The 27,683-nt window shown below is 42.3% G+C and overlaps 3 protein-coding genes and 1 long non-coding RNA gene across 6 annotated transcripts; 2 read left to right on the top strand and 2 right to left on the bottom strand.

The window, feature by feature from the left end:
- Positions 1 to 1,239: 1,239 nt before the first annotated feature.
- Positions 1,240 to 8,303, top strand: LOC110984690 (uncharacterized). Its single transcript, XM_022245114.2, has 5 exons — positions 1,240 to 1,573; positions 1,917 to 2,148; positions 3,098 to 3,405; positions 3,544 to 3,687; positions 3,837 to 8,303. Exons 1-5 carry the CDS (start codon positions 1,445 to 1,447, stop codon positions 4,059 to 4,061), a joined length of 1,038 nt encoding a protein of 345 aa, XP_022100806.1. The 5' UTR covers positions 1,240 to 1,444; the 3' UTR covers positions 4,062 to 8,303.
- On the bottom strand, positions 3,918 to 9,783 carry LOC147796642 (uncharacterized). The gene is made up of 3 exons (XR_015427824.1): positions 9,039 to 9,783; positions 8,294 to 8,374; positions 3,918 to 4,057 (listed from the first exon to the last, which is right to left on the bottom strand). It is a non-coding gene; the product is annotated as an uncharacterized LOC147796642 (long non-coding RNA).
- A 105-nt stretch (positions 9,784 to 9,888) lies between these two features.
- Positions 9,889 to 17,756, top strand: LOC110984674 (organic solute transporter subunit alpha-like). The gene is made up of 7 exons (XM_022245075.2): positions 9,889 to 10,050; positions 12,336 to 12,496; positions 13,807 to 13,880; positions 15,101 to 15,256; positions 15,381 to 15,492; positions 15,901 to 16,165; positions 16,482 to 17,756. Exons 1-7 carry the CDS (start codon positions 10,002 to 10,004, stop codon positions 16,721 to 16,723), a joined length of 1,059 nt encoding a protein of 352 aa, XP_022100767.1. The 5' UTR covers positions 9,889 to 10,001; the 3' UTR covers positions 16,724 to 17,756.
- LOC110984673 (uncharacterized) lies at positions 15,832 to 25,305 on the bottom strand. Of its 3 annotated transcripts, none has more exons than XM_022245073.2 (3): positions 25,146 to 25,305; positions 21,190 to 21,547; positions 15,832 to 20,765 (listed from the first exon to the last, which is right to left on the bottom strand). In XM_022245073.2, exons 2-3 carry the CDS (start codon positions 21,464 to 21,466, stop codon positions 17,743 to 17,745), a joined length of 3,300 nt encoding a protein of 1,099 aa, XP_022100765.2. In that variant the 5' UTR covers positions 21,467 to 21,547; positions 25,146 to 25,305; the 3' UTR covers positions 15,832 to 17,742. The 3 variants fall into 3 exon arrangements, with proteins under 3 accessions (XP_022100765.2, XP_022100766.2, XP_022100762.2); XM_022245074.2 differs by having other exon boundaries at positions 15,832 to 20,762; positions 25,110 to 25,304; XM_022245070.2 differs by having other exon boundaries at positions 25,110 to 25,304.
- Between the last annotated feature and the right edge of the window lie 2,378 nt (positions 25,306 to 27,683).

Raw genomic sequence — 27,683 nt, forward strand, 5'->3', positions numbered from 1 at the left:
ATATGAGACATTGAAAAACATATCCGGCTTGACAACCCCCCGAAAAAATTCCTGGACCCGCCCCGTAACCTTAGCATTTCAGTGACGTCTTACTGATTAAAGTATAATTAACAGGTAGTTGTATTCCCCCCCATCGTTTAGTCCTATGTTATTTATGTACAGATTCCATTCAAATTCATCTGAGGTGACAGCATATCAAATTTGTTCTGAAACTTGCAGTTATAGGCCAAGTTGCGCTACAAGTTGAAATGCGCACATAATTTCCCGTCCACCCCAGCAGCGTTGCCATCGTATGAGGTACAACGACTTGCCTACTGCGCGACATACATTGACACTTAGCGTACAGCTCATCAATGTCACGTTGTCTTCTACTGTCCTCACGTTGTGGTTCTTCGGTGAAAATCGCCCAGCCCTGCAATAATGATCCTAGTGCGAAGCAGAAAACCCGATACTGGACTCGGCTTTTTGAAGAGTCAGCACACACTTCATATCCGTGCGCTGTTCCCTTTTGACCTCTGTGTATACATTCACTCCTGAAACTGTTTTGTGTTCAAAATTCAGCACAGTCAGCAGAGGTAAGAATAATGATAGGTATTTTGTTTTCCTTCCTTTTTCACATTGAAACAAGGAACAAAACGCTGAACAAACAAACCGTTCGCCGGGGGGCGGGGTATACCAAAATGTAATAAGGTGGAAATGAAATTCGCAGATTTCAGATGGGTCTGAAAAAGTACTCGTGTGCTAAGTTGAAATGCCAAAATAGACATCTAATGGTGTCTTTGTTTTCTGGAGAGGAGGGTGTTTTTGATTGGAATAAACAAATACTTTCGTCTCCTTTTACTTGTATTTAGTAACAACCTTCCCCAAAGAACATAAATGAAACGTTTGAACAATAATTTGCCGAACATTCTATTACCTAAGAATAGGAACATAAATCCAAAGCAGAAAACAATTAATGAATTGGTTTCTAATGAGAGTAACAAACAATGAACAACAATAGAGAATGGAAAAGAGAGTAACAAACAGGAACGCGCGTACTAAATGTGATTTTATTGGACATTGCACTTCATGCATATTCATATCCTTTACATTGTACTGACAATCCCGGTTTTGACGCGTGCGTTTTGTTTGTGACGCATTTTGGTCAACGCGGAACCATTTTAATATGCAAGTTGCTAAGCCGTTACTCGCGCGTTCAGTTTTGTCTTCGTGATTACGCCATAGTTTCGTTTATGTCGAAACTATCATTTACACTCTGAAATTTATTCAAACATATGTTTCTATGGAGAAACTTACAACCAAACACACTGAAGTATAAAATGCGAAAGTGCACGTCAACAAATCAGGCAGTGGAACAACAGCAAATGAACAAGTAGCAGCGTTTTGTATCTCAGAAAAATTTTGAGTATCTCTTGAAAATCCTCAATTGACCAAACATTTTGCCATGGGTGGTTGCAATCAGTCCAAGGTTGTGCCGGCTTCATCACCAGCCAATGAATTTTCCACGGGGATGGTCAAGAACAAATCTCTCTCCTTCTGGAAATTCCTCAAGAACCGCCACAACATGATTCGGGTGAGTTCATAGCGTACAAAGCGTCTCCTTGCCAGACCATAGCCTGTAAATATTTTGTAATATCTCTTAGGGCTACGGCTGAGATTGAAGTTTCAAATGTACTAAATATACCGCGGAATGTACCTTAGTCTGCTCGTGGTATCATACAAAATGCATTCATCGAATATGTAGGCCTAATTAATAAACTTCGAATAATTCTGAGAAGTCTTGTTTCAAGTGTATTTGTTTTTCACGCGGAACAATATAGAAGTAGAGATATCAATTAACAAACGACATGAATACATTTTCAGACTGTTACTATGACTGTAGATGCTATTTTAGCCTTACTGGTAACAAATAACAGGTAGCCCCTGCCCTGCCCGAGGACCAGCTCACCACCGATGTGTCAGATCGCACCATCGTGGGTATCAACAAGCCGCCTTCTCCCATCCACCCTCGATTGCGTAAAAGTCATGATGACAGCCCTTCACTGACGTTCAGCGAGGTCAGCTTGTCTCCTTACATGATTACTGAGGACACAGCTGACGGAGACGAGTTGCTGGAGGTGGAGATTGCCGGACGCCCACCTACACCGGGTAAGTCATCGGTGACATCATTCAAACCCAGAGGTGGTAGCAAGTCATTGTTTGCAAATCCAAGTCAAGTCACAAGTCATTATATGCAAGTCTGAAAACACGTCAAGTCAGAAGTCTCTTTGTCCAAGTACAAGTCAAGCTGCACACTATTTTGTCCAGCTGTTATCAGCAAAAGGAACCAGGCGTCAACTTACTAAGTTACGAGTTAGAAGTTGTAAAAATATATGGGGCCGGTCGAGTAGTGTCTGACTTGGGTTGGAAACAAGTCTTTTTTTTGGCAAGTGTAAGTCACAAGTCGCTTTTTGCAATTCTAATTCAAGTCACAAGTCAAAGCTGGTATTTACAACTCAAGTCACAAAAATAGCGACTAGAGTCCGACTCGAGTCCAAGTCACATTACTAGAGTCATCAACTCTGTTCAAACCACCTCAACAGTGGCATAAATCTGTCCTGGAAATTGGGGTGATGTGGGAGATGAGGAATTGTGTGGGGGGAGGGGAGGCTGACATGGCCGGCCATGGAAATTTTAAAAGCGGGAGTAGGGCAGTGGGGTTGGGGTGGTGCTGACACCACGTGACATTAGGGGGCGATGTTCATGGTAGGTTGGTCTACATCTGTACTGTGTATAACAGTACTGTAGAATCTTACATAGGAAAGGCATAATTATGGCTTTACATATTGTTCTCCCTTTTGAGTGCTATGGAATACATTTTGGTTGTTGGGAAGTTCGACAAAATCTCCACAAACCGCCTTCATTTTTTCTCACCATGCAAACGTGAGGGGGATGATTCAATTCCTCCTCGGTCCAAAAGTGGGTGTATATACCACCCTCCCCCGGGATTCACGCCCATTCGCCCGAAAAGGAAGTATGAAGAATTTATTTACCATCCTGCCTTGTTGTTAGTTAAAAATTTCCAATTGTTTTATTTGCTTATTGGTTTCTGCTTCAGATCTCTACATATTGGGAACTCCTCTTTTTGCAAAGAAGATCAGCAACAAGAAGAAGCTTCATGCCCGCCAGGAAAGCCAGGAAATCCTTCGTGAGCTTCGCAATGCTGGTATCGTGGCTCGCCAAGAGACACGCACAGGAGGTGTAGCATACGAGTACTTCGTCAAGGAGAAGTTTGGCTTGCTGAAGAAACCGCCAGCCCGCCTGGAGAAACTGAAGAAAGCGAAGAAGATGAGAGAAGCACGAGGTGATGCCAAGCTGAGAGAGGAGATGGAGAGTCGCATGCAGATGGCTGAAGAACGCCGCAAGGTGAGATGACCAAGAATAGTTGGCCTGATAAAAATTCATAAAAAGTAATTAAGCGATCGACTAATTGTAAATATACCGAGTTGAAGAAACGCCTCATGATATCAAGAATAATGAAATGTAATTGTCTGCTGTTCACAGAATGTTCTCGACAAGGTTCGCATTCAGCAGACACAGCACTTGGTCTTGGACATCCGAAGGGCCCGTGACAACTCAGCCGCTCTGGAGGAGGAAAAGATCCAAGCAACAGCAGAGCGCCTCCAACAGAAGGAGATCCTGTCTCAGGTGAGTACAGCTGCCTCACACACATGCTTCAAACCTCTCATGCAATCACCTCACATCTAAGGATCTGAGTATTGGCTACCAGAAGCCATACTATCTGCTCCTGAAAAGCTCAGTACTGAAGACAACAGTGTTTTGCTACATATCCATAGGTTATGCAGGGTCGTGCCACCGTCAACCGTGGCCTGCGCAACATGCAGAAGAAACACCACCACACCGAAGTGCGCCTGCGTGCTGCCCTGAAGAAAATGGCAAAGAAAGACGAGGAGCTGCGTGAGGCTAGGGAAATCATCGTAGTATCACCAATGAGAGGCGTGGAACAAGATCAAGATCAGAGCGAAGAGGAGGAAATGGCGGCCGAGCACATCTGCAACTAAACAACCAACAAAAAGTTGGGAATAATTATGTAATATGTACATGTCGATACCTGTCCAATGGATTTAACTTGTTTACTATGTACATGCCAGTATCGGAGATGATTTTACCATTTTTTTACCATGTACAAACGGTCACTACAAGAGAGGGGGTCAAGATTATGAAAAAAAGATACACGAAGGGTGAATTCCACAACAGATGTAAATAGCCACTGTCACAGGCAACGTGATAGGGTAAATTATAAACAGAAATGCAGTGAATGGAAATAAATTAATCACTATACTAATAAATCAGAATTCAGCACGGAGGGGTTTTAGGAATAAAACAGGACAATTATAGATCTTTTTCATCAATAGGAAGTCATTTGAGGAGAGCTGAATACCACTTCAAATATGAACTACACTGAACCTCTTCACCAATTTTCCTTTCAAATAATCATCGTTGTCTCCATCTCATAACGAACCTTTGCACTGTTTAAAGGGCGAATTGGAAACCTCAGACCTCATCCGTTGTCAGTGGAATATGAGGAAACGCCTGCTATTTTCTTTTGCCAAAACGTAATCCAAAGCCAGATATTGATTCTATCAACATGGGTAAAATGATACCGGAGCCAAAAATGCGTTAATGTTGGTCTCCAGTTTTACATTCGTATTAGATTCTGTCTTGAACCATTCAGTGCAATGTCTCGGTAGACCTTATGTCTGCGTTATTTTGTTGCCAGTTTCTGTTTTGTTTCGTTCAAGGTTGGTTTAATGTATGCTGGCCGAGGATGTTCGCGGTTGTGATGTATGGATAGTTGAGGTGGATTAGTATGGTTGTGATTAATTCCAGTCGATTGTGTTCGACTGTGGTGGTTTTGGTTGATTGTATGGTTGGAAGTTGAATGTGCTTCGGTGTGGTTGGCTGTAATTGGTTGTGGATGGGTGCGATAGGGGGCATAAGATGCTGCTTATTACAGTTGATTGTGGTTGAGTGTGGCTGCTTATGGTTGTTTGTGGTTGATTACGCTTGGGTGTGGTTGCTTGTAGAAGGATGTGGTTGATGTTGTTGAGTGTCGTTGGGTATGGTTGACTCGTTAGAGAGGTTGATTGTGGTTGGGTTTGGTTGCCTATGTTTGAGTGTGATTGGATATGGTTGATTGTGGTAAGTGGTTGATTGTGATTGAGTTTGGTTGATTATGCTTGAGTGTGGTTGGCGGTAATTAGTCACTGTGGATGGGTGCAGTTGATTGTTGATGGTTGTGGTTCACTTTGTAGTTTGGTTGAAGGTGGTTGGGTGCATTTATTGTATTTGCGGTTTACAGTGTGCGGATGTGATTTGTTGTGCAGGCGTGGTATACACAGTGTGGACCTCTGTACAAAAGAAGTCCACATAATATAGGCTGCGATGGCGTTGTGAGGACTCGGACACGTCCACACAATGTTTTCCCCTCTCTGAAAAACAGTTCAGTGGCATTTTGGGGTCAAGGTTTTCTGTGGCAAAAATGAAGAGGAACAGTCTAGGAAATAATCATCAACAATCCAGCTCGAACTTAAAGGAGTTATCCTAGTTGGAAAAAAGTGCATTTTCCTCGAGTTTCCTTAACCACCGGAGAACAAAGAAATGTCCACACTTTGTATGTAAACAGGTGTGGTTGTGGTTGCATGTGCTTGATTGTTGTTGAGTGTGACTGATTTTGGTTGAGTTAAGTGAATGCTGGATATTGTGGTTGGGTGTGTGGTTGGTAGTTGTTGGTTGTTTGCCCCTGTTTTTAGTGCTGGTTTAGTTAAGTTTTATAAATTCATATGGTTGTCAGGTGGTCTGCTCATGCGTTACCAGTTTCCTCGTAACAACCTAGATTATCAGATCGAATAGCTTAGAATTTATCGGTAGAGAGTTGCGTAATTGGTTACTAATCAACAAGCCAGTCAGCAGTTGCAGTCGATTAATTAACGGTCAGTTAGGTCAGTGCCCTATATACTTAACGGTACCATTTTGGTCAAAATTCCTTCCTGTGTTTAACTCTTTTGCATGAATTCAAATCCTTCTCTTCGTCTTTCACTTCAAGTTTCCTGTCTTTCTTACCTTAAACCTTTCACCCTCACATCACTCCTCCTTTTTATCTAAACTTCTTCCTAACAGCCAGCAAGACGTGTCATCCATTTTGTACTTGGGCCTATGCTATCAATTGACAGTTTGGACGTTGGTGCGATTTTGGTCCCAGTTCCTTTCTTCCTATTTCAAAATCTTTAGCAGGCTACTCCTTCCATTCGTCTCTTCAGTTCTCCTATTTTCTTTCCTTACAGGGCTTGTACCCTTCACCTTATACTTTTTCATTCACGAATCCTTTTTAAACACTTCTTCCCAATTGTCAGCTCAAAGTATCCTAGATTCTGTATCGTATGGCATATAAGGACTCTCAAACAAATCTCTTTAGTTTTTCTCAATATTCCTCCTTCCTCTCTCATCATCCGTCTGCTTGTTTCCCTCCATCTATTTCTTTAATAACCCATCTTTCTTTGTCTTGCCTTCCCTTTTCTCCCTTCATTTTCTTTACGCTTGTGCGCCATTTTGACAAGATCTTAACACTAAATCCTTTCGGAAAGTTCCGGAATCCTGTAATTTTTTCACCGACTTATTAGCACCTAGGTAGTTCACCCAAAGGTCTCAATCATTTTGCGTTTTCGCTCTGTTTTAAGGTTCGAAGAGTTTAGGTTAATGAAAGGCCTGTTAGACTGTAATCTTGATTACGTAAGGACTCGTGTATTTACAGTCATTTATTTTAAATGTTTAGTTTTCATTTACATAATTTATGAATGTATTTCTGGGTTTTCTTTTCAAGACTGTCATTTGCAGGATGAAACCTCACATTCCTCTGAATTTATGGAAACAGAAACACGATTGCTTCGCACATCCAACAATAAAAATACACTTAAACACGAAAAGTGCAACTTGAAAAGTGCAATCTTGCAAATGAATATTAACTTCAAAATGAACTCTCCAGAATTGGCTTATCTCATAAGTAGCTTGATCCAACACAAATTGGGATTTCCTCAGCCTAACAATGCAAATTAAAAAACGGCTCTCCTTGAATGACTTCTGTCTTCTTTTATATTTTGCTGTCCACGGCATCTCATCACTGGTACCCTTTTAGACAAACAGTTTAACGTGTCGATTCAGTGGTAAACATCGTCATATCATGTATGTGCCTTGGGAAACTCTTTGCCTGTGGACCTTTTTGTACCGAAAAATTTTTTTAAAAATTGAAAACCCCAAAAAAATTCAAAATCGATGAAATGTAAAAAACTTTAAACTTAGAAATAAAAAAAATGGAAAAAAATATTTCCTTTAATTTTAGTTGTCATTTAATTATTATATTTTATCGGTGAGTTAGTGTTTGTTTTTACAAATTATATTATTTGAGTTTAAATTAATTTTCATTTTTGTTCCAAGGATGGGTTCAATCAAACAAAACCAAATAATGAATAAACACAACATCCAATTTTGCAACAATTACAATAGAAAAATTGCAACCGGCATTTTTTATTTGATGATGGATTTTCATTTATTTTCACTGCATTCCATATACCTTTGTTAGATGTACTCTAAAAGTTCTAGATACCTCTTATTTATAAATCGTAAAGTTGATAAGGGTTAAGTGCAGATCACAGGTTTATTATATGATTTCAAGGGGAAAATTGTAAGAAATGTCGCCACTCGTTTATTCTTAATAATTAAGCAAAAATCACTTTAAATTTGGAGAACCGTCTTTTTCTTGGAGCAGAAAACTCTTATTATCTTATTAATTTTTATGGTAAGAGCACAAATTTCATTTAACAGCACTTTATACCCAAAGAGGAACGGCAACATAGTGGTGTGTACTAAGTTTAATTCCATACATGAAACGGGTAATTGTAATTTAAACTGTATGTCAATGCTTAGAGCCAACTGCAAAATTAGTTTTCTTTGAAAACAACAGGAAACCACTTTATAAAACGCCTGAAAAGAACACAAGAACTGATGCTTTAACTTCAACTACTATCTTTATATTTTTTTGCAAAGAAATTCAACAAACCCAATGCCCATAAGAAAATATCAGAGATGAATTGTGCAATCCTGAACCAATTAAAACCCATCAAAACACCAGGATGTAGGATTGTTAAGAAATTGGAATTGCTTGAGGTGGAAAGACAAATGTATCGTTGTAAGTAGAGTAAGCACATTAAGAAGAGTAAAAAACAAAGCAAGTATTTACATTTTTAGAACTGCGTGGTAGCTAATACATGTTGGCTTCAAGTGGTAACAGACACCATCTTGTCTCCAGTGAGTCCACACTCTTAAATAAATTAACACAAAATGAAAGATCTCAGGAATGAAGAGGCAGGGTTTTGGGACTAGATGTAATGGCCTTATCACTACGTGGGATTAAAATGTCTTACCCACAGGTGAAATTTACAAATGATCTAGAGCATTTGGTGATTCTCAAAGGCCGAATAACTAATTGACTTCCATCCCATTGACATTCGAAGACATAAAGCAATTGAACCGGTCTGTACAGGTTTTTTTCTAAAAGGGTATATCCAGCTCGGCATTCCGAAGTTTGTGTTATTCTTTGTCAATTTTCCTAGTTTTTGCTTCCCAATTGCCACTTTTGCGAGACAACTTAATCTCCTTCGCCTAAACAAAACAAAATAAAATGGTCTCACTGTAAAAGGAATTTCGTTCAAGATTATAATCGGCATATACTAAAACTGACCAAAATAACGACTATTTTGATAGAAAAACTATAGCTTGAAAATTCTTTTAGGGAAAAGACCACATTGGCAGACTTTACTATTGGTCACACCCCTGCTGTGACACCCAAAATATGATGAATGAATAAATTATAACGATTGTTGTAATGCTATAAAGATTTACACAGGTAACAATGTAATTCATTACCTATGTATCCACCTATCCGCAACAATCTGTCTTATAAAAAAAAATCCGACTGGCCTTACCCCACCTCCGGAAAATTCTTGTATCCGCCACTGTGTCTATGTGAATTTTCATTATAATGTGCACGAACTCGTGGCATCTACAGTTAGCCTTGGCAAGACCAGGTGTTACGTTGATCACTCTCTTCACAGTGCCCATTAAAATAATGTGTTTGCTGAACCGATGTTCTAGTTGCTAGTTGCAGCAAGTTCAGGTCCGCTCTCAGTACGGGCATTCAACTCTGCCTCTGAGCAGTAGGTTTCCTCCATTTACTGTTATTTTTTCCACTTCCAGTGTAATGTCATCACAAAGGCATGCACTGTATACTAACAAAGCAATTTGCCCTTAATTGGTATTCAATTTGCCTAGGGGGCCATTGTAGAATCATTCTTATTTAGTCCCGGTTGCCCGTCAGCCCGTGATGCGTGTTTACACAACTTTGGCCTCAGAATGAGGCCATTCAACAAAAAACATCGTTTGCTGTAATACAGACTCGGTACTTTCCCAATTTCTTTATTTAGAGGATGGTTTATGTTGTCACAGAGCAAGTATTGTCAACAACGCCCTCGTGGAATGCAGCTTTTATATATCCACGCCAGCAGACCCAGGAAGAAAAATGCCAAAAGAACAATAAGTTCTAATGCTTGAAAGTTTTTCAGTGGTTCTATAAAACGGCTTTGACTGCAAAAATGTTTTTGTGAAAAAGGAAACTCATCACATATCAATGGAAAAGTAAAAGGAAATTCCCGTAACAAGAAAATTGGTGGTGATAAAGCGATCGGGCACAAAACAGCACCAGTAACATGTTCTTGTTATTGTTTGGCTTTCCACTCAATATTTCTCAAAAGACATGATAAGCTGTAGACACATGCATGTACAGTGAGTGAATACAAAAGTGTCATTTCCATCGTCGGTGTTGGCGTGAGAGCAGACATACCGTACCAGCCCGTGTAACAGCGAGTTCTCAGACCCGTTGGCTAGTCAAAATGGAATTCAACTTGAGTGCCGTCCCGAACTCGGCCGAAATGCTCGCCCGTGAGTATTCGTTCACTCCAAAGTTTGGCACTTAGTCATCTGCCCTAGGCTAGAACTTAACTCTCACCGTTCGTCAGCATTATAAAGTTCTGAATATAATATAAACACTTCACAATGTCAATATCGGTTTTGAACTTTCATCTACTTTATTAGCAAATGGAGCACCAGAGCAAGAGCGTATCCAGGTTTTTGAGTTCGGGGGACCCGCCAGGGATGTTTCCTGAAACATTATCGTCCATTTTTGTCAACCCTAAAGAACCCTCCCAAACCCTTTAAAGCACGGTGCTAATACCGTTTCGGTTTAGCGCTTTCAGTTCTTTGAAAAAGGCTCAATGTTGATGGGGAAGGACCTTCGCTCTGTCTCCGCCCCTCCTTTCCCTCCGTCCATAATTAGAATCGGGCCTTTTTTTTTGTATTTCGGATTCGGGCAAACATTTGACGATTATTTAAATATACATGTTTGTGCTGAGAATTTGGAATGTTCAGCATTTTATCGAAATTCTACATGCATCAACCGCATCAGAGAAATAATGCTATCAAACCTATCGTGTCAAACCCGAAGTACACAGCAAAATGGAAGTTTACCCGGCCCAGGCCACATTTCTTTCAACCTGGAAGTGGACAAATCCTCAAACCCCTCTCCGGAAAAATGGCTGTATACCGTTTCAAAATGCTAACGCTTTCACTCAGAAAATAAATAAGTAATACTAATTGGAATTTTCAAAACACCCCCGGTACCCAGGTTCCCTAGTTCCCCACAACAGAATACGGTACCAAAAATAGAGTAAGAGTTTGCACATGGTCATAAGACTTGTACCTGAGTCAGTGTCTATTTGGCAAAACCTTTTGTCATTCGTACGGATCAATAAGTTCGACAGACTCCGGACATAGTGCAAAGCCTAACGTCTGCACACAATATGTAATCGGTAGCACACCCAAGGCGGTAAGGGGGGTCTGAACCCCTCGACAAATTTTCGTTTGTTTGTTTTGCTTTCTGACAAATAAAACTGGATACAATATACACCTGAATTTAAAGTGGTATTGCGATCCCCGGTGGTGCAAGGGGGGTCGTGAGAGCTATTCAGGGCTGGCCTAATTTCCAGTTCGAACACCCTCCTTCCTTTTCACAACAAATCTTGGTTGCCAGTGGCGTCAATCTGTGCAAGGAACATGGGGATGGGGATTAGGGGGATGGCTTACCCTGCTAAAGAGGCGACACTGACACGATAAGACTTATATCATGGACCCACAGAAAAAGGAGTTCCTTGCTTATATGGAGACGATGTTCATAATTCAAAATGTCTATAATGTGCATTGAACTCCTGAAATGCAGAACCTTGCATCAAAACAGCGTATTCGTACGTGGTTTTCAAAATTGTTCTTCCCCTGTGAGTGCTATTGTGGTTGTTGGGTAGTCCGACAATTTTTTTTAAATGAGCCTTGAGGGGATTCAATAACCCGTCCCTCTTAAACTGGGGTGTGCACCCCCAGAATTCAAACCCATGCTATCTGCCCCACTGCACGGTATAAGAGACATGACGTAACACATTTCACAAGAAATTAAAGCGACTTCCGCTGCAAAAGGTTTTAAGAATGTGGAAACAGTGAGCTATGATGGGAATTTTTGGCAGAACAGTACCTGATCAAAATGTTAACTCAAAAGCCGGCTATCGTGAACAGTAGTTGGCGACCAAATAGTTTTTTCGACTTGCAGGCCTACGGGAGGGATGTGGGTCAGTTTGCACTGTTCTTGTTTCCCATACCAGCCATTGTTTTCACCTGCAATATTCGAAGCCACGTTCTCCAAAACGTGCATTAAGTCCCCCCCCCCCAAATATCCAGTCCTGGTCTCCACGTTGCATTTGGAAAATGGTTTGAGTGCCTGATCAGGCGCGAATCTGGTGGGGGGTAGAGGTCACCCCCCCCATATCCTTTCGTTGGGGGAGGGGTACATTTAATAAATTATTAAGTCTAAAGCTTGGAAGCCCCCCCCCCAAGAAAATGCACGAACACTATAGGGGCCTTATTTTCCGTCCAAAAGAGATTATCTGGCTTCGCGAATGGTGACAAAGACAGTCCCCCCCCAAAAAAAAATCCCGAAAGCCTGCAATGTGTGCTAGATCCGCACCCTAGGAATGTTTTGAACATGCAGACAAGAATTTACATGATAGTTTTGTGGAACTGAAAAATTCGAACACTGCAAACCAAACTATCATTCATTTTGATGTTGCCTCAAGTTTATAAGATGGAATCATGATTTTGCATCAAGTTTTTCTCTTCTACAGGGTTTCGTTCTGCGTCGTGGTCTTACGTCATATTGATCCTGGTCATTCTTATGACCGTCATCTGTATTTTCTTGTACATCGAAGCTTTGATTTTCCTCTATCAACGATTTAAATTCGGATCCAGGCGGCGATATCTGCTCTATATCTGTGGAGTTTTTCCGGTGAGCTGAGTGCAACATTTTGCAGAAAGTTCGTCTCTCGTTGGGTGATTTGCTGAATGGATGTCTCAATATAGCTAGCGGGCTGGCCGAGTTGGTGACCGTCTGCCGAGTGGTTGGTTCACGGCCGTTGGCTCAGTGGCTGATTAAGCCTAAGGAACCGTCCATGAAGTGCGTACGCACAAAATGTCGAAAAATCTTTCAATTTCTTTTCAATGTTTAAGGGTTAACCAATTATATTGATAATTATTCCCACGAAATAAAGTCCGCCCCTGAAAGTAATTTTTTTCCCCAAAGACTGATTGCAGCCATTTTTAAAGTGGCAAGCCTCAACTTTCTCGGCCACTGAGGACCATCCTTCAACTTTTTTTTGGGGGGGGGGTGTTTTATTAGACATTCTGCAATTGATCCTGGTAACGATTTACACAATCTCACAATGTTGGAGGCCAAACAATCCCCTTTTTCAAAAGACACTGCGGGGGCACTTTTAATGCTTATGAGCTGGCCAGAAATTCTCACTTGAAGTAGTAGACTGCACCTCGAGCGGTCGAGCGCGACGGCCGTGTACTGTGAATAACGAAGAGACGGCTGACCTCGGAAGAGCAACGTAAGTCTGACTTGATTCACGTCTACTCTGACTCACTGGATGGCTGACCACTGATCTCTATACACTGGAAAGGCAGCTCAGCAGTAACTGCCTGTGTGCGAATTGAAGTGACCGTGCGGCCGTCTTAGGATATTCAATACAATGGCCTCCAACTTCAGTCCATTCACTAAGTGCATTCATGCACCGCGCTAAAGCTGGTGACTTGGAAAATGCAATTGTATTGAATAGCCCAAGATGGCCGCGCAGTCCTTCAATTCGCAGAGCAGAGCTGCCTATCCAGTGCATGGAGATCAGTGTGGCTGACCGACTGGGTGGAGCGCGCTATTGGCTAGACGACCGAACGCGTTGTTTGGTGATCAAGTGGTTGGCTCACTGTGGTTGGCCGATCGACTGATTGGCTGAGCGGCAAGCCGGCTGAGTAATCGGCTATCTAGCTAGCTGACCGGGTGGCTAGTTGAGTGGCTTGTGGCTGCTCAACTTGTGGCTGGATTTTACATTGGTAGGGTTAGTAGGTTGCTGACGTGCTTGTAAGATGTTTGTATATTTGTAAGAAGGGGGGTTTGACTGAAAATGAAATAACCTGAATACTTTGAATTCCAAAAATGAAGTGAGTAATGAATAGAGAAAATTTCACACACATGTAAATAACGTATTTTGAATCACCGTTGTCTGACTCGTGTGTGCAATGTATCCTCATTATATGCAGGCACATTCCATGACTTCGCTAATTGGCCTCTGCGTACCCACAGCTTCATTTGGGTGCGCTTTCTTGGCCGATATGTAAGTATCAAAGTTCATTCCATTATATGCTATACACCCAGTTGCATGCCTCAGAACTATTCGAAGACTTACTTTTTATCTATACTTTTAATGATTAGAAATTTAAGGATGTTTGTGTTTTGCAGTGTGCTACTGATGCACTAAACCAAGAGTCGGTTTTACTTTAGGTAAAGAACATTTAAAACACACTTTCCTACGGGAGTGATACCCATAGTTACTCACATGATTTAGCGGGCGCCATCGGTCTATATTTCGTAACCTGTGGTAAAAGTCTGTAAAGCAAGTATTCTTTTCCATGCGAAAGATATACCCCCCAAATAAAATTAACAATTTTCACCCCCAACAGCATTAAAACACCTTTCATATAACTGAAAATCGCAAGCTTTAAAATGCACTAGTGAGTTCCAAAGCGTCACAAAATGTACGCCATTAACCTCTTCGTTTTGAGTGATTTAAAAAATAGTTTTCTTCAGTTTTACTACCTCTGTTTTCTCCAGGACTACTAATTAAATGGTCCAAATGTGTGACTGATATTTATAAATGGGGAATGGGTCAATGAAGGAAAAGATAATTCACTAGATGGTTTTCTAGTGGTTAACTGATCGGTCCAGAAATGTATTCCAGCTATACATGTCCGGGAGTAGCAAATCTGCAGTTTCTCTTGAAGTGGTCATTACTTTTGGCTCTATTAATTTGGTACAAGCGGGGAAATTGCGCGTGCATGAAGGGTTGGTTAATGTCTTAAGTCGATGGTATAAAGAGTCCCATCAGGCAAGCTAGCCCACCCCCACCCCACACTTCCTGTACACGCTGGTCAATGGGTGCTGAAGGGTGGAAGATGTAACCAACTTAAGTCGGTAAAATTATGAAGTCAGCAACTAAAATCTTCTGAACCAAGAACCAGAAGACTGAAAGCAGTACCAATCAAACCAAGGCTGGTAATGAACCCAACATATCGGTAGCCATCCGATCAATGGCAGGGCCATGGGGTGGGGAATGTACCCCTCCCCAAGCGGATGTTCATTTCCCCTACCGATCCCCCATTAATTAAACATCTTGAAATGAACATAGCCCACATACACCTGTCGCCATTCATTTGTGCGAAAATGCATGGATCCTTAAGGCTCTGAGACATTTCACTCTAGTTATACCCATCAGGCAACCGAGAGGGCATGTTTTGCTTAATATTGCTTGTGTTTCCTGTTTTGTTTTTGATAAAGATACATTGCAGTAGCTCTCTACGTTATTCTTCTTTTGATAACGGACCTCTTTGGGGGAGTTGAGCCAATGGTGAAGGCACTGTCCAAGGTGGACGTTCCAATGAGACAACCACCGTGTTGCTGCTGCGTCTGTTTTCCCTCTATCACAGTCGACAAGTGAGAGAACATTGTACATTTGTTTCTACTTAAGCAAACTGTCTAACAAAATGGTATCAGAACAGCGCAATACAGCCTCAGCACTTCCCAACTCAGGCCACTTTGTTCCACATTTCCTTTATAGGAAAATCTTCCACCGAATTCGCGTTGGTATACTGCAGTACATCGCCATGTTACCGGCTGTTTCACTCCTGCCAGCGATATTGTGGGTTGATCAGCTTATCCCGTCCAGTCGGGTATGGTGGCCATTTTCTTGTCTAAAAGTAATTCTACCCCAACTCGTTTTGACAGGGCGAGCACAATCAAACCAGTTGATTAGTGCAGCTTGATAAATAGAATTATTTTCCAGTTTTACAAAACATGATATAGACAGATGTGGGAAAATTGGTCAAAATCTTGTTCATCTCTTCGCACAGCCCTGCCAGGGTCTGCAGTCCATGGATCAAATTGAACGATAAATAGGCGAGTCGATTAAGCGGTCTGTGAGAAGCGAAGGCTTTTCATTGTGACTCATCTTCAAAACACACATTACAGCAAACAGACATCCATCTCAAATGGATGCAACTCAATTATAATTCCTGTGGCTACAATCTGCACAGATCAATTTTATTTCTTTCTCTTTTCCCGAAAAACCGTGGCTTCAGTCCAATAGTATCTACGACGCGATCGAGGTACCTGCTATCGCAATCAACATACTGTCAACTTTGACCGCGATATACTCCATCTTGCTCCTGTTCAAGGCGTCGCGAGGTCTGTTGCGAAGCTTTCAGCTCACCGGCCAATTCATCTCGGTGCAGCTCGTCCTCTTCTTGGTGAATTTCCAGCGGGTTCTCCTCACGATACTTATGCGGTTCGATGTCATCGAGTGCATCATACCCTTGACGTGCTTGCGAGATTTGGTTCTAAAAAGTGAGTATTTTAACGAGCCTGTCCTCTTAATGGCTTCTTCTGCTTTCCATGAAGTTTTGGGTATAAAAATTAAACACCCGGTCAAATTGTATCGTTTAGAACGTATAGTTTTCTGTCAGCATTAAACGAGACGTTCTTTTTCTTCGTTGAACGAACAAAGTTCTCATACCTAAAAATATGCAATACACTTACATGCAATGTTGGCAGTGCTCTTAAATCGTATTGATAATCATTCTAACATCTTTCCTGAACAGCACAGATAATTGTATTGTTTATCTATGCTTTTGTAAGATCATTTGTCTTCTACTCTTTTCAGCCCTTTTGAATTTCCTGATCGTGCTTGAGATGCCCCTGTTCATGCTTGGCAATCGTTTTTTCGTCCAGAGGTGGGTTCGATCCGGCACCTACACTCAGTGCTTCGAGGATGGCGCCAAAGCCGACGTCGAGGGCGACAAACAGGATCAACAGCCCTCTCCCGAGCACAATCACAATAATGGGGCATTCGAAAACAGGGCGATTTCCGAAATGACGCCCAATGATATGTTGACAAACCTGTGAAAAATCCTAGGCCTTATTGCTTAAAGAATACTGTTAAAACTATTAGAATAATAAAAGGTAATCTAGCTGTATATGTTCTTCCAAAAAACAAAAAATTACTGTATGTGAACACTGTTATAACAAGGTCCTTGGGACTTCACAAATTCCCTTGTAATAGTACCTTTTATTATCAGTAATAGAAAAAAGAAAAACAAAGACTTGGGACCTAAAACTGTCCTTGTTATATAAATATGACCTTGTCTTAACAGTGCTCTTCTTATCTGGCTTTGGCTGTATACTGCTACCTTATATCCCAAAGCGAAAACAGTCTGTGACAAAATCACCCCGTCAAAAATGATCTTTCAATTACTGTTCCATTTATCCAAATGAGGGTGGAATTTTTAGCCCGAAACTTCAGTAAGCTTTAGCTTAAACTCGTCCAGCTGCAGTAAAATCCCTACATCATGAAATTATCATTGAGTGAGTCCATCCCAAAATGATTTGCTGATTGAAATGTGTTCTAAATGTGTTGCAAAGGTGTATGAAAAGCACTCTCCAGAATTGTGATTTCCTTATAAAGACACCCCGAGAGAGTTAATATCACTCCAAAAGAGAGACTATATTATAGGACCACTTTTGTTCGAGTTGCAATTTATACGGCTCCTTGCTCAGGTGTAAATTTCTGTCTGTTTCCTTTAAAAACAGTATTCCCCCTTTTACAGTGTTGTTCACTCTTCTGTAATGGTTTTCATGAAGGAATCACTCTTACGGACAACCAGTTTCTCACTCCCTTGCATTATACATGTATAAAGAGAGCTGACGTACGTTAGGTTGGGTTCTCGAGGTAAAGGCACTGCCTGGAATGCTTGAGACACTTTTACGTTGAAATGGACACCTCTACATTAATATATACGAAATATGGAGGTCCCATACCAAAGGAACTCCAGGGAAATCTCAATAGTATGGCCCTGTCCTTATTATTTTCTCTGTAACCCTCCGTAACTAATCAGGATGTCTGATACATAAATGTAGTTGGACGACTACCCCTTCACTATTTGAATAGCGGTTTGAATTTCTTCCTGACTAAGCGTGTAACAACCCAGGATCATTGACCGCCTCTTCAAACATCTGCTGACTATGTCGCTGTACCTCTCTGAGGTGTCGTCAAACGGAAGGCACAGATGTCGGATATTCGGCAGTTGGGGCAAAAGCCTTAGGAGAGCCTCCACGCCGGTATTTCCAACGTCCTCGTTTCCTTCAAGATGCAGCATCTCCAGCTGAGTGCAAGCGGTAACAACCCCAGCCAGTTCCACTATGTCCGAATCAGTCAGACCCATGCTGCTCATGTTGATTGTCCTCAAGGCAATGAAGTGCTTGAGGAGCCCGATCAAATCAGGGGTGTACCTGTGGAGATAGTTCGTCTGAACATCGACGACTTCGACAGACCTCTGTTGCAGAACTTCCGTCCTCTCGAAAGGCTGTAGCTCGGGATCGTCTTTAGCATCAACTGTGTCCCGCACGCACGCTGTGCTCAATTCGTCCGACGCAGACAACATCCCCACACACCCGCCAAGAAACAATTCTGTCAGACATGTGGAACTACATGCCCACCGCACAACAGCAAGTAGAGCCTCTTGACGTGCAACGTTGTTGTGAGAAAGGGACAAGATCTCCAAGTTAGCCATGAACGGGAGGACCTTCTGGGTGAGAAGCATCACGTCGTCTGAGGATAAACCAGTTTCGCTGAGTAACAATTCTTTCAGCTTGCCAAGTTTGGAGAGGGGTTCAGAAACGACAGAGAAAAATGTTCCGATTTCCAATCGCGACAAATCAACTACTTCAAGATTTGTAGCCCTTGAAAGAAGAGAACTCACAGGCTGGAGATCTGCTTGTCTGTCGTTGTGAAGAAGCTGAATAGACCGTAGACCTGGGACGGAATGGTCACGTCCAGAAATTGATTCGACTCTGTGAAATCCCGCCTCTAGCTCGAGCAGCAATCTTGGAGGTTTCCTTTCTGTATCTTGTCCATGTGTGGCGTCTCTGCAGCTTAGGGGGCGTGCTTTATGAGAAACCCCACCGAGAAGGGTCAGCGATTTGCTTGGATTAGCCCGTCTTCTGGACACCTCCTGAATCTGGCGAGGACCGGCAGAAACTGACTGCAAGACAAACACCCTGAGTGAACTGATGTCTGCCGTGGCCAGACGCCCAACAATGACTGACAAATCAAGCTGTCGGCTGAGACATACACCCTGACCTTCTGACGGAAAAAGACACAGGTTTTCAAGAAGTGGCATGTGACAAAGTGTTTCACAAAGGTAATCCTCTGGGCGTAATACTGACTCCGACTCAGCTAATTTGCCAACTGCGGCCAAACCCAATACGACCTCTGAAACGCTTAAGGCACACTTAAAGATGGAGTTGACAAGCGCCGCGTCCTCTCTTGTGACATCTAGGAGAACTAGTCGCTTCAGATCCATGAAGACTGACTGCTTGCCACATTGATCCCCGATAGGAGACTGGGAAGCGCACTCAACAAAAAACTCAAAAGCCGACTTTTGGTAAACTGAACAAGTGAAAGTGAAGTAAAGCCCATCCTTTGCAAGTAGTGGTGCCGCAGTGCTGTGTAACTCCGCACACCTGGATTCTAAGAGCATCAAAAGGAACAATGCGAATGTCTCCTCATTCCCCTGCACCACGTCATTGCTCACAACATGGGCCAAAAGGATTTTCGCAGCATTAACGCTTGCTCCAGAGCTGAATCGCAATACGTCTTTGAGACTGTGGACGTTGTCTTTACATATTCGCTTGAGGTAATGACGGCTGAAAAAAGCGTGGTCCGTCTCAGCTAGCTGGGCCAAGTAAAACCCGGCAATTGCTTCTTGGAATGTTTTGTGAATGAATGTCACATTTTGGACCGCGCGGAGCTTACTCCGCGTTCTCTCTTGCGACAAAATCCCAATTTGGCAAGCTTTATCTACCGCCTTAGTATTGCCAAAATCTGTGGGCTCAAAGACCAACTTTTCGCCCGGAAGCATCAGACCGTCAAGTGCAGCTTTACCCAAGTCTTGTATTAGCTCCTTGAGCTCACTGTCAATGAACTCATCGTCTAAACTGTCAAGCTTTCTAGATTTCTTGAAGTGGCGTCTCAAGATGAAGAAAGCAGCCTCTCTGAATGCCTCCGTGATATTTCTAGGCAAAGAGCGGTCCTCCGACCAGATAAGACATGTAATCAAGAGCATGATAGGTAGTCTAACTATGTCAAGGAGGTTGTCGTACTCATTTATCACCCTGCAAAGGCCTACAGAAACCTGCGAATCATCTTCATCTTGAAAAAATCTCTGGATGTAAAGCTGAACCGCATCGTCCGAAAAACCCTTGGATTCAATGCGCGTGAAGTTTGGATTCAATCTGTTCAGCGGCTCAACCATGTAGGGACGAGTTGTCACAATCACAGTGCAGCCTTGAAGAATCTTGCCACCGATGATCTTGACAAGATCACCGGATATTTGAGATCCCCCGAACCCGGTTTCATCGAAGCCATCCATAATTACAAGGACTTCCTTTGAGCGAGCATGCAGGTAGCCCCTCAAAGAATGTTGACAAACCATCGTGTCTTCTGGAAGAAGCTGGTCGTACACTGCGTCCATCAAAGTCGGCGTGCCTTTGATGAGATCTCGCAGATTAATGGTGAACAGAAGTCGGAACTTTGCAAGCGGGGAGCCGGGCTTCTGCAGTGCCCAGTCATAGGCTATCATTGACACTAGTGTGGTTTTGCCGCAACCAGCAACTCCGTAGAGTAAAATGTGCGTGACTGGCTGATCCTCACCAAACTCAGTCAGCATCAGCATTTCTGCATATGAGCTGAGTTTACGTTGGACTACCCTGGAAGTCTTATTTCTGCTTTCCATGAGTTGAATTTCCCCGAATATATCGACGATCCTGCTAACATCTGAACTCACCCAGGGAAGTAAAGGCACCTTCCCCATTGTTTCCCCGTAGAATCGAATCAACTCAGCGCGACAGAGATCTACGTTCCAATCTTCATCATGACTGGTGGAACCTGCTGTCAGATGCAAAAAGAGTTAATTTGTTCACCAGAGTTGAGAAGCTCGATATAGTGTCATTTAAAAAAATAGCAGTTCACTGCGCTGTTGTCCTCAACTAGAACAATATAAAGTGTAAAGGCCAAGGATAAGACACAAAAATTTATCTAGAATGTTGCAGCCATGTTTAGGACGGATTCAGAACCAAGGGAGGGGGAATGAGGGAAAGGGGTCAAATATTCATGGCTTCTTTTTGTGATCTTCATGGCCTTTTGTAAAGGATGAAGTTTAACTGGAGGCCTCTTTACATACTTTTTAGAGAGGGACAAAATGGAAAATAGTCTCTCAAGATATTTCGTTTTTCCTTCAGTATATTTGCAAAAGTGCCTCTTTGTCAGTGGAAAGTCCCATTTGTCCCTCTGGACCCGATAATGACTAGCTCACCTCTGAAGTTGGAAATGAGGTCCGGGCGGCCGCTCTCCCTTAAGGCAGTACATAGTGCATTCAGGGCACCATCGTCCGTTCCTCGTCTAGAGTGATCTTGTCGCTGCCACCAAAGGATCAGCATCTGAAATATCTGCTCCTCGGTTGCTTGATGGTCAGCCTGGATTCGATCAATCTCATCCTTTCGGACTTGCAAGTAGGAGGCCAACTTCCTCCATTCCTTTCCCAGATTCGACGCCAAATATCTCAAGTTGACCTCGCTCATCGCAGATTGCATTGTTGGGCTGTATTCTTAGTGCTGGTCACGTGTGGTTCAACGTTCCATTTCTCATCACACTGTCAAAGAAGTACCACTCCTCTGTTGGTGAAAAATAAGGTTAACCTAATTAGATCAACAGTGGGATAAACCCTGCGACGCTTTTATGTTCGAATTTTACATGGTTGCTGGAGCTGCTCTTTTGCCGAGGCCGTATCATTTCTCGGGTTTCAGAGCCCAGAGTCCGTCCTAAAGGCATTTCAATACTTCAGTGGTTGTCCCCTAACTTCTACAGCTCGTTTAAACCCGCAAAAGTACATTGCGCAAAAATTACATTGTTTTCCAGGTTGTCCCGATTTGAGGGGGGGTTTGCCACGTGCTGGCCAAAGCCACAACACCCGCTAACAAAACTAACACTTCACAGACAGCTGAACCAGGCCTCTGACAAGTTCCTGACAGCTGTCACTGATAAAAACATTCCACTGCCTGGCCCAGGCACCGTCTTTGTAAATAATCCATTGTATTATACACACGGGGCCACTTAACACACAGTCCTGTGGTAATTGGCTGGAGTTTGGCTTGATTTTTAAACTTTTTTCTGGCTAGGGGATGCCCTGGCTTTAAAGTGACTAAACCAGGTTTTTCAGCATAAACGGGGGTAGGATATGATAAATGGCTTTTGTATTTGGACGAAAATTTTTTTAAACCCTTAAAGGCACCGGTGGCCTCAATAGGAGAGGTCGTTTCCTCTGCACAGAGTAAATCAGTGCCAACAAAATGTACATTTTAGTCTTTCATTCTCTAGGTAACGCGTATACTTAATGCCACCCTGCTTATCACAGGTAGCCTATAAGGGGAAATGTTACCAGGACCGAAATTGCGTGAATCTTATTTAAGCCCACAAAATGTCAGTTTACAAGTTTCACTCATTGAAAAAAATTGAAGTACAATTACAAATTATTTTAAAGTTTGAATGGATAACAAGTTGTAACGATTTAAAACGATAATAAATATATAAAACATCGGTGGCTCCTGTATGAATATGATAACATTTCTGTACCGGATTTATAATAGGAATCATGTAAAGAGTCGTGGGCGCAGATGAAGGAAAAAAGAGAGAGACGGGAAAGGATGTCAGTGGATTTAATCCTGTATGTGACACAGTTTTTTGTTTCTGTTTTGGAAAGATTATTCCTTTTTTGCCGGAATCCGCAGCGTATTTTAAATAACAGGAAATTCCCTCACTATTAAAACGTAGCATCGACAGGGTATTAGCACATAAAATGTAGAATACGACAATAATGTTGCCAATTTTTTGCGAGGCATTTTGCCGCAGATCCTTCGTTCATGTCGGATCGGCTGATAATAATGCTTACAGTGTGTTGTGTGGAAGTGTTGCTAAGCTTCTATAGATTAAACAGGGATTCCGGCCTTTGAAAAAAGTCACTGATGAGGAGCTGTTATTCAAACTGCACCAAGTAACTATGTCAGACTTATAAACGTCAGCTAGCTTTATATGTCTATCTTATTAGAATGGCAGAAAATAAAAGTACAAAGCAGCATTAAATGCCTGGCCAGGTTGTATGATTATGCATCATCAAAATGGACTGCTGGAATTTATCATTATCACTTTCGGTTTCTTTTTACCCGCCTTTTGGACGCTATTGTTCTGGGTGAAATCGAAATAAGAAATCTCAGCACCGGAAAGGAATTAAAGGAAACTACTTGGCCAAGCACCATTGTGCCCGATTAGCACTGACAACTTACACGCTGAAACCAAAAATGCCCTTGCCTGAACACCGACCATTTATATTGTATGGCCCATTGTACTACAACGCACAGGCTATGACGCTGTTGATAACAAGTTGTTGCTTGTGACTATAGGTGATGTTGAGATCCCCCCCCCAAAAAAGGGGAATGTAAGGCTAAAGAAATGAAGAAAGAAGAGGGAAGATAACCCCCACAGTTAATTGACTCCCTCCAACGTGAATGGTTTGTCAGTTTGCTACCGACGAGTACTTGCCCCAACCCATCCATAGACAAAATCCTGCTGGTGACGCAAAAACGCTGGTGACTGCACTGTAAAAACACGGACGACCAACTATAATTTGAATAAAATGAATTTACTTATTATGTACCTAGTGTACTTGCCACGTGTGGAACCCGAATTACCATTAATACAAGTATAAAATTATACGTGTGACTCCACGTAGTAGACTTATAATAAACAGAACCAACAATAACCCTCTATGATTTTACAAATGTTACAACCCGTTCCTGTAGTCCCCAACCAACCTTTAACACTAAATCTAATATTCTTCGGGGATTTCTAACATAGGAGAATTACCTGTTCTTACCAATTGTTGTATTCTTAGGGTTTACTTAGCTAGAAAAACTGCCTACACTGTGGTTCAACCGTCTTCTCTCGTCTCGAGGAAAGACGTACGTTTCTGGAACAGAAGTGTCGATCGCACATCACCAAAAGAGGGCGCTATAACGAATTTACGGGGCTACACACAATGTTATGTTTATACGTGTAATTCAATTAAAGACGTGTTGATGTGTTGATAAATTTATAGACAAAGATATTTGTATTGGATGGTAACACTTTCTGAACGCACTTTCAAGCACGTTCAATAATGGGCGCAGTGTGAATTAAGCGAGCTGTCACAAGTCAGTGATACTTACGCCAACAGTTTGGTTAATTTAGAGACAGAAATTGTATGTTGCCAAGTTGGCCCAATTTCCTTATACGCTCTCTTATGCAAAGTAAGGTGTGCATGGTCCTGTATAGTTCACACCCGCATGGGTACACACCATAGAGGAAGGACACAAACGGCACGGGGACCTGAGTAGCTCCCGTATTTGGACCCCGTCGAGTACCTTGACACGATCAAGCCAGGTCCTACATTTGCCGGATAGGGATAGCAAGTCCGTTGGGGGGGGGGAACACGCCTACTTACCTGTCCCCTGCTCTTTAGTCAAGCCCTGACTCACCTGCATCATCCTTGAAGGATCTGCTGAGAGTCACGTAAGAACATCTGCACATTGCACAGTGACAGTCCGAATCTGGGCTTGTGGCAATTATTGCACAGCCCATCAGCATTCTAGTTTCCATGAAACCCTTTTTTTAATTTTTGATCTGATTATTTTGCTCCCCTTCATCAATTTTTGTAGCTCGTATATTTGTAAATAAATTAATTTCTAATGTAATTTGGAGTTGAACAATCTGTTTGAGTGTACTGTGTAGTTTGCCGTGTACACGTTGAGTCAGAGGGTAGGGGGACCCGGGCCCGGGTTTGTGACAGGAGCGGATCTTGGAAGTTTTATGTGGGCCTTTATGAAGAATGAAAAATGATTAAGTAAGACCAGAATTATTCCATGTGTTATTCTTGTAATCTGTTTGCAGATCAGCTGGTGCATTTACCATTTACATTTAACAAGCAATCTGTCGTTAAGTACAATGACAGTGCGTCATGGAACCGTATCTTAATTGTGACCTTCCTGCTTAGAAGGAACCATAGCCCATAATGGCTATCAACATGTGTACACCACGGGAATATACAACACACAAAATACACCTGCCTCAATTTAATGGCCCAAGTGTTTATTGACTGAAGGTAAACTTGGAGCAGACGAACAAATTGAGAATTGAGATACATACTGGCCTTGTATGGTGGGCTCGGTGCCAGTAGCTTACCAGAACTTGGATGTGTCTTTTATTGATGATGGGGCGGTCCACTCTTAGCCTGTTCGACAGTTGAGCATTGCAATGTAGTCGTTCGCTTCAACCACTGTTTTGCGTATTGGGGTCACGAACCAGGAAAAGCATTTTGTCAAGCAGTGCGATGTACCTTGTCTTGCTGTTGTTTATTATTTGCAGTAGCGGTGGCATTCATGGCAGCTTGTACTTTGCTCTCTCGGTGCGCTGCGGCGCACTAAGTCTTAAAATAAAATGGCTTCGGTTCTGGTCCTGCCAGTCTGAGAGAAAAAGCGAAGTCGGACTGAAGTCTGAAGGCGACGTCAAGTGATTCGGCGAAAAGTAAGGGTGTAACTTCAACCCAAATCCCCACAAGCATTTTTAATCGTTCACTGTAGGTTTGGTTTATTATCATTTAAAAAAACCAAACGCTGGTCTCATATTAATAGCCAAGTTGACGTGTCTGCAACTTAAGAGGAAGCTGAGATGAGCCGGGATGCTGCAATTATGGGGGGGGGGACAACACTCATGAAAATGAAGTATGAAACCCATGAGATTTAGAAAATAAATTGGCTCATGGTAATCCATGCAACCCGATCAGACTACCCACTTGCCGTCATAGGCCTACATGCAAACCGGGCCATCACAGCAAAACGCCATTTACTAATCGAAGCGTGGAAGTCATTACACTGTATTAAGCTTTACAGGTGCCACTAGTGAGGCCCGAGTCGATAGAACGGTAAAGGGCTCGTTTGTCCTCGGATGAAACAAACGTCGATGCTATAAATTTTGACAGGAAACTTAAAAACCTCTTTTCCAGCAGGAAACGAATCGTTGAAAGGGAAACAGGGGGAATGTCATCTAAGACTGGAACCACTGACATCCTACATATTACTTGTATTTCCCATTAACCATCACATATCAAGCCTCTGTTTTTCCCTCCCTTAGTGCGCACGACCGTACACCGCGCATGTTCGAGCTTTCATGTCGTAATGTAAAGTATCAGAGACGCGCCTCATGGCATTTTTGCTCCCAAAACCTCGTTTATTCACAGCGGTACGTGGTCGGATCGGATGTCCATCCACGTCCATCAACACAGCGTAATCAAAATTAGCCTGTAGGGTTGCAGTGCGGTAAATAAATTACCACAGATGACATCTTCACTTTAAACACAATGACCACGAGAAACAAAAAGGACAGAAAAAAAATCAGGAAAATGTTTAGAATTCTCGAAAACCTTGTAAGCTTCATCAAACAAAAGCTGTTTTAAAATGATTCCGTTTCTGCACAATGGTATTCCTACAAAGTTCGAATGACACTCTTTTAGATACGAAGACTGAGATACAATTATCCCTTGAAAGCGCAAATAGTCCCAACACCCATCGGCTTATTGAAACATGACCATTTGTTTAGATGCAAAGTCTGCATGGGTCCAGTTTCATTCAGTGGCATAGTTTTGCGTCGGAAATTGGAGGGTATATGGGATGTGAAAATGGTTGGGGATGACCTGCCCGGCCGTGAAAATTTGAAAAACGGAGGGGGGGACACTCTATACAGAAATCTTCCACCTATACAGATGGCACTGACATCTATACAGGTGTCAGTGTTCATGAGAGTGATTTGCATCTATATTATATTACATTCATGCAGAATCTTACATCAGAATGGCAGAGTTTATTTCTTTTCTTTTTTTTGAGTGATATTGACTGCATTTTACTCGTTGGAAAGTCTGAAATATTCTTCACAATCCGCTTTAACTTTTTTGTTGATGGGGGATGATTCGATAGCCCATCCCTTACCTCAAAAGGGGGGGGGGATATACCCCCGTCCCCCGCCACCTTAGATTTATGCCCAAGCAATTATCTCGTGCGTGTCAAGATCACACTCACGTTCATAGCCTGGACTCTTCGTATTTGCTTTATCCCTCAAAACCCTCTATGGCTGAGAGAAATTGAGGGCATACCGAACCAAATGTGATCTGGCCGCCGTTTGCAATTATGGTCCGCCAACATAAACAATTTTTCAGTTTGATTTCATTAGCTCCGAAACACAACATCTGTGGGTTTTCTTTTCTTTCATTCTGCCTGGCAACGAGATTGAATTTTCCTCGCTTTCTCCACTGGAAAGGCATAGGTGCTTTGGCAATTTTTACCTGTTTGATCGACGAGGAAAGGTTATCAACAATGAAACGCACGGCTTGCTTTCGCTACTGACAATGGGCGTCATAGATTGAATTTTGACAAACATATCGCCCTTCAAAAACAAAGTGATTGGATTATCCTTCATTGACGTGCGCTGCCTTTGAAAAGGTATTCACATGCTGCATGGGTAACATAGTTTATTTCTTTTTTTTTCATTGTTGAAGAATAGAAGAGAAACTAGCCCAAAATAGCTGGTTATTTTTTTTTCTCGATACTGTTTCAGCTCTTTCATCGCACATTTCACTCCCATGACCAAGCCTACTTGTAAAAGCCGCGACCTGTTCGGGATATGAAGACTTCAAAACTATCCGATAATGAACTGGAATGGTTATCATCG

Source organism: Acanthaster planci, linkage group LG15, assembly GCF_054643075.1.
Source record: "Acanthaster planci isolate LZ-2023a linkage group LG15, COTS_SCS, whole genome shotgun sequence".
Lineage (NCBI taxonomy): Eukaryota > Metazoa > Echinodermata > Asteroidea > Valvatida > Acanthasteridae > Acanthaster > Acanthaster planci.

Excerpts from the sequence above, each read along its gene's own strand:
- LOC110984674 (XM_022245075.2), top strand. The coding sequence starts at position 10,002 with ATGGAATTCAACTTGAGTGCCGTCCCGAACTCGGCCGAAATGCTCGCC. Across the intron at positions 10,051-12,335 it reads CTCGGCCGAAATGCTCGCCC|GGTTTCGTTCTGCGTCGTGG; the intron begins GTGAGTATTCGT and ends TCTCTTCTACAG. Across the intron at positions 15,257-15,380 it reads CCCTCTATCACAGTCGACAA|GAAAATCTTCCACCGAATTC; the intron begins GTGAGAGAACAT and ends TTTCCTTTATAG.
- LOC110984673 (XM_022245073.2), bottom strand. The coding sequence starts at position 21,466 with ATGCAATCTGCGATGAGCGAGGTCAACTTGAGATATTTGGCGTCGAAT. Across the intron at positions 20,766-21,189 it reads CCTCATTTCCAACTTCAGAG|CAGGTTCCACCAGTCATGAT; the intron begins GTGAGCTAGTCA and ends TGCATCTGACAG.
- LOC110984690 (XM_022245114.2), top strand. The coding sequence starts at position 1,445 with ATGGGTGGTTGCAATCAGTCCAAGGTTGTGCCGGCTTCATCACCAGCC. Across the intron at positions 2,149-3,097 it reads CGGACGCCCACCTACACCGG|ATCTCTACATATTGGGAACT; the intron begins GTAAGTCATCGG and ends TTTCTGCTTCAG. Across the intron at positions 3,688-3,836 it reads AGAAGGAGATCCTGTCTCAG|GTTATGCAGGGTCGTGCCAC; the intron begins GTGAGTACAGCT and ends ACATATCCATAG.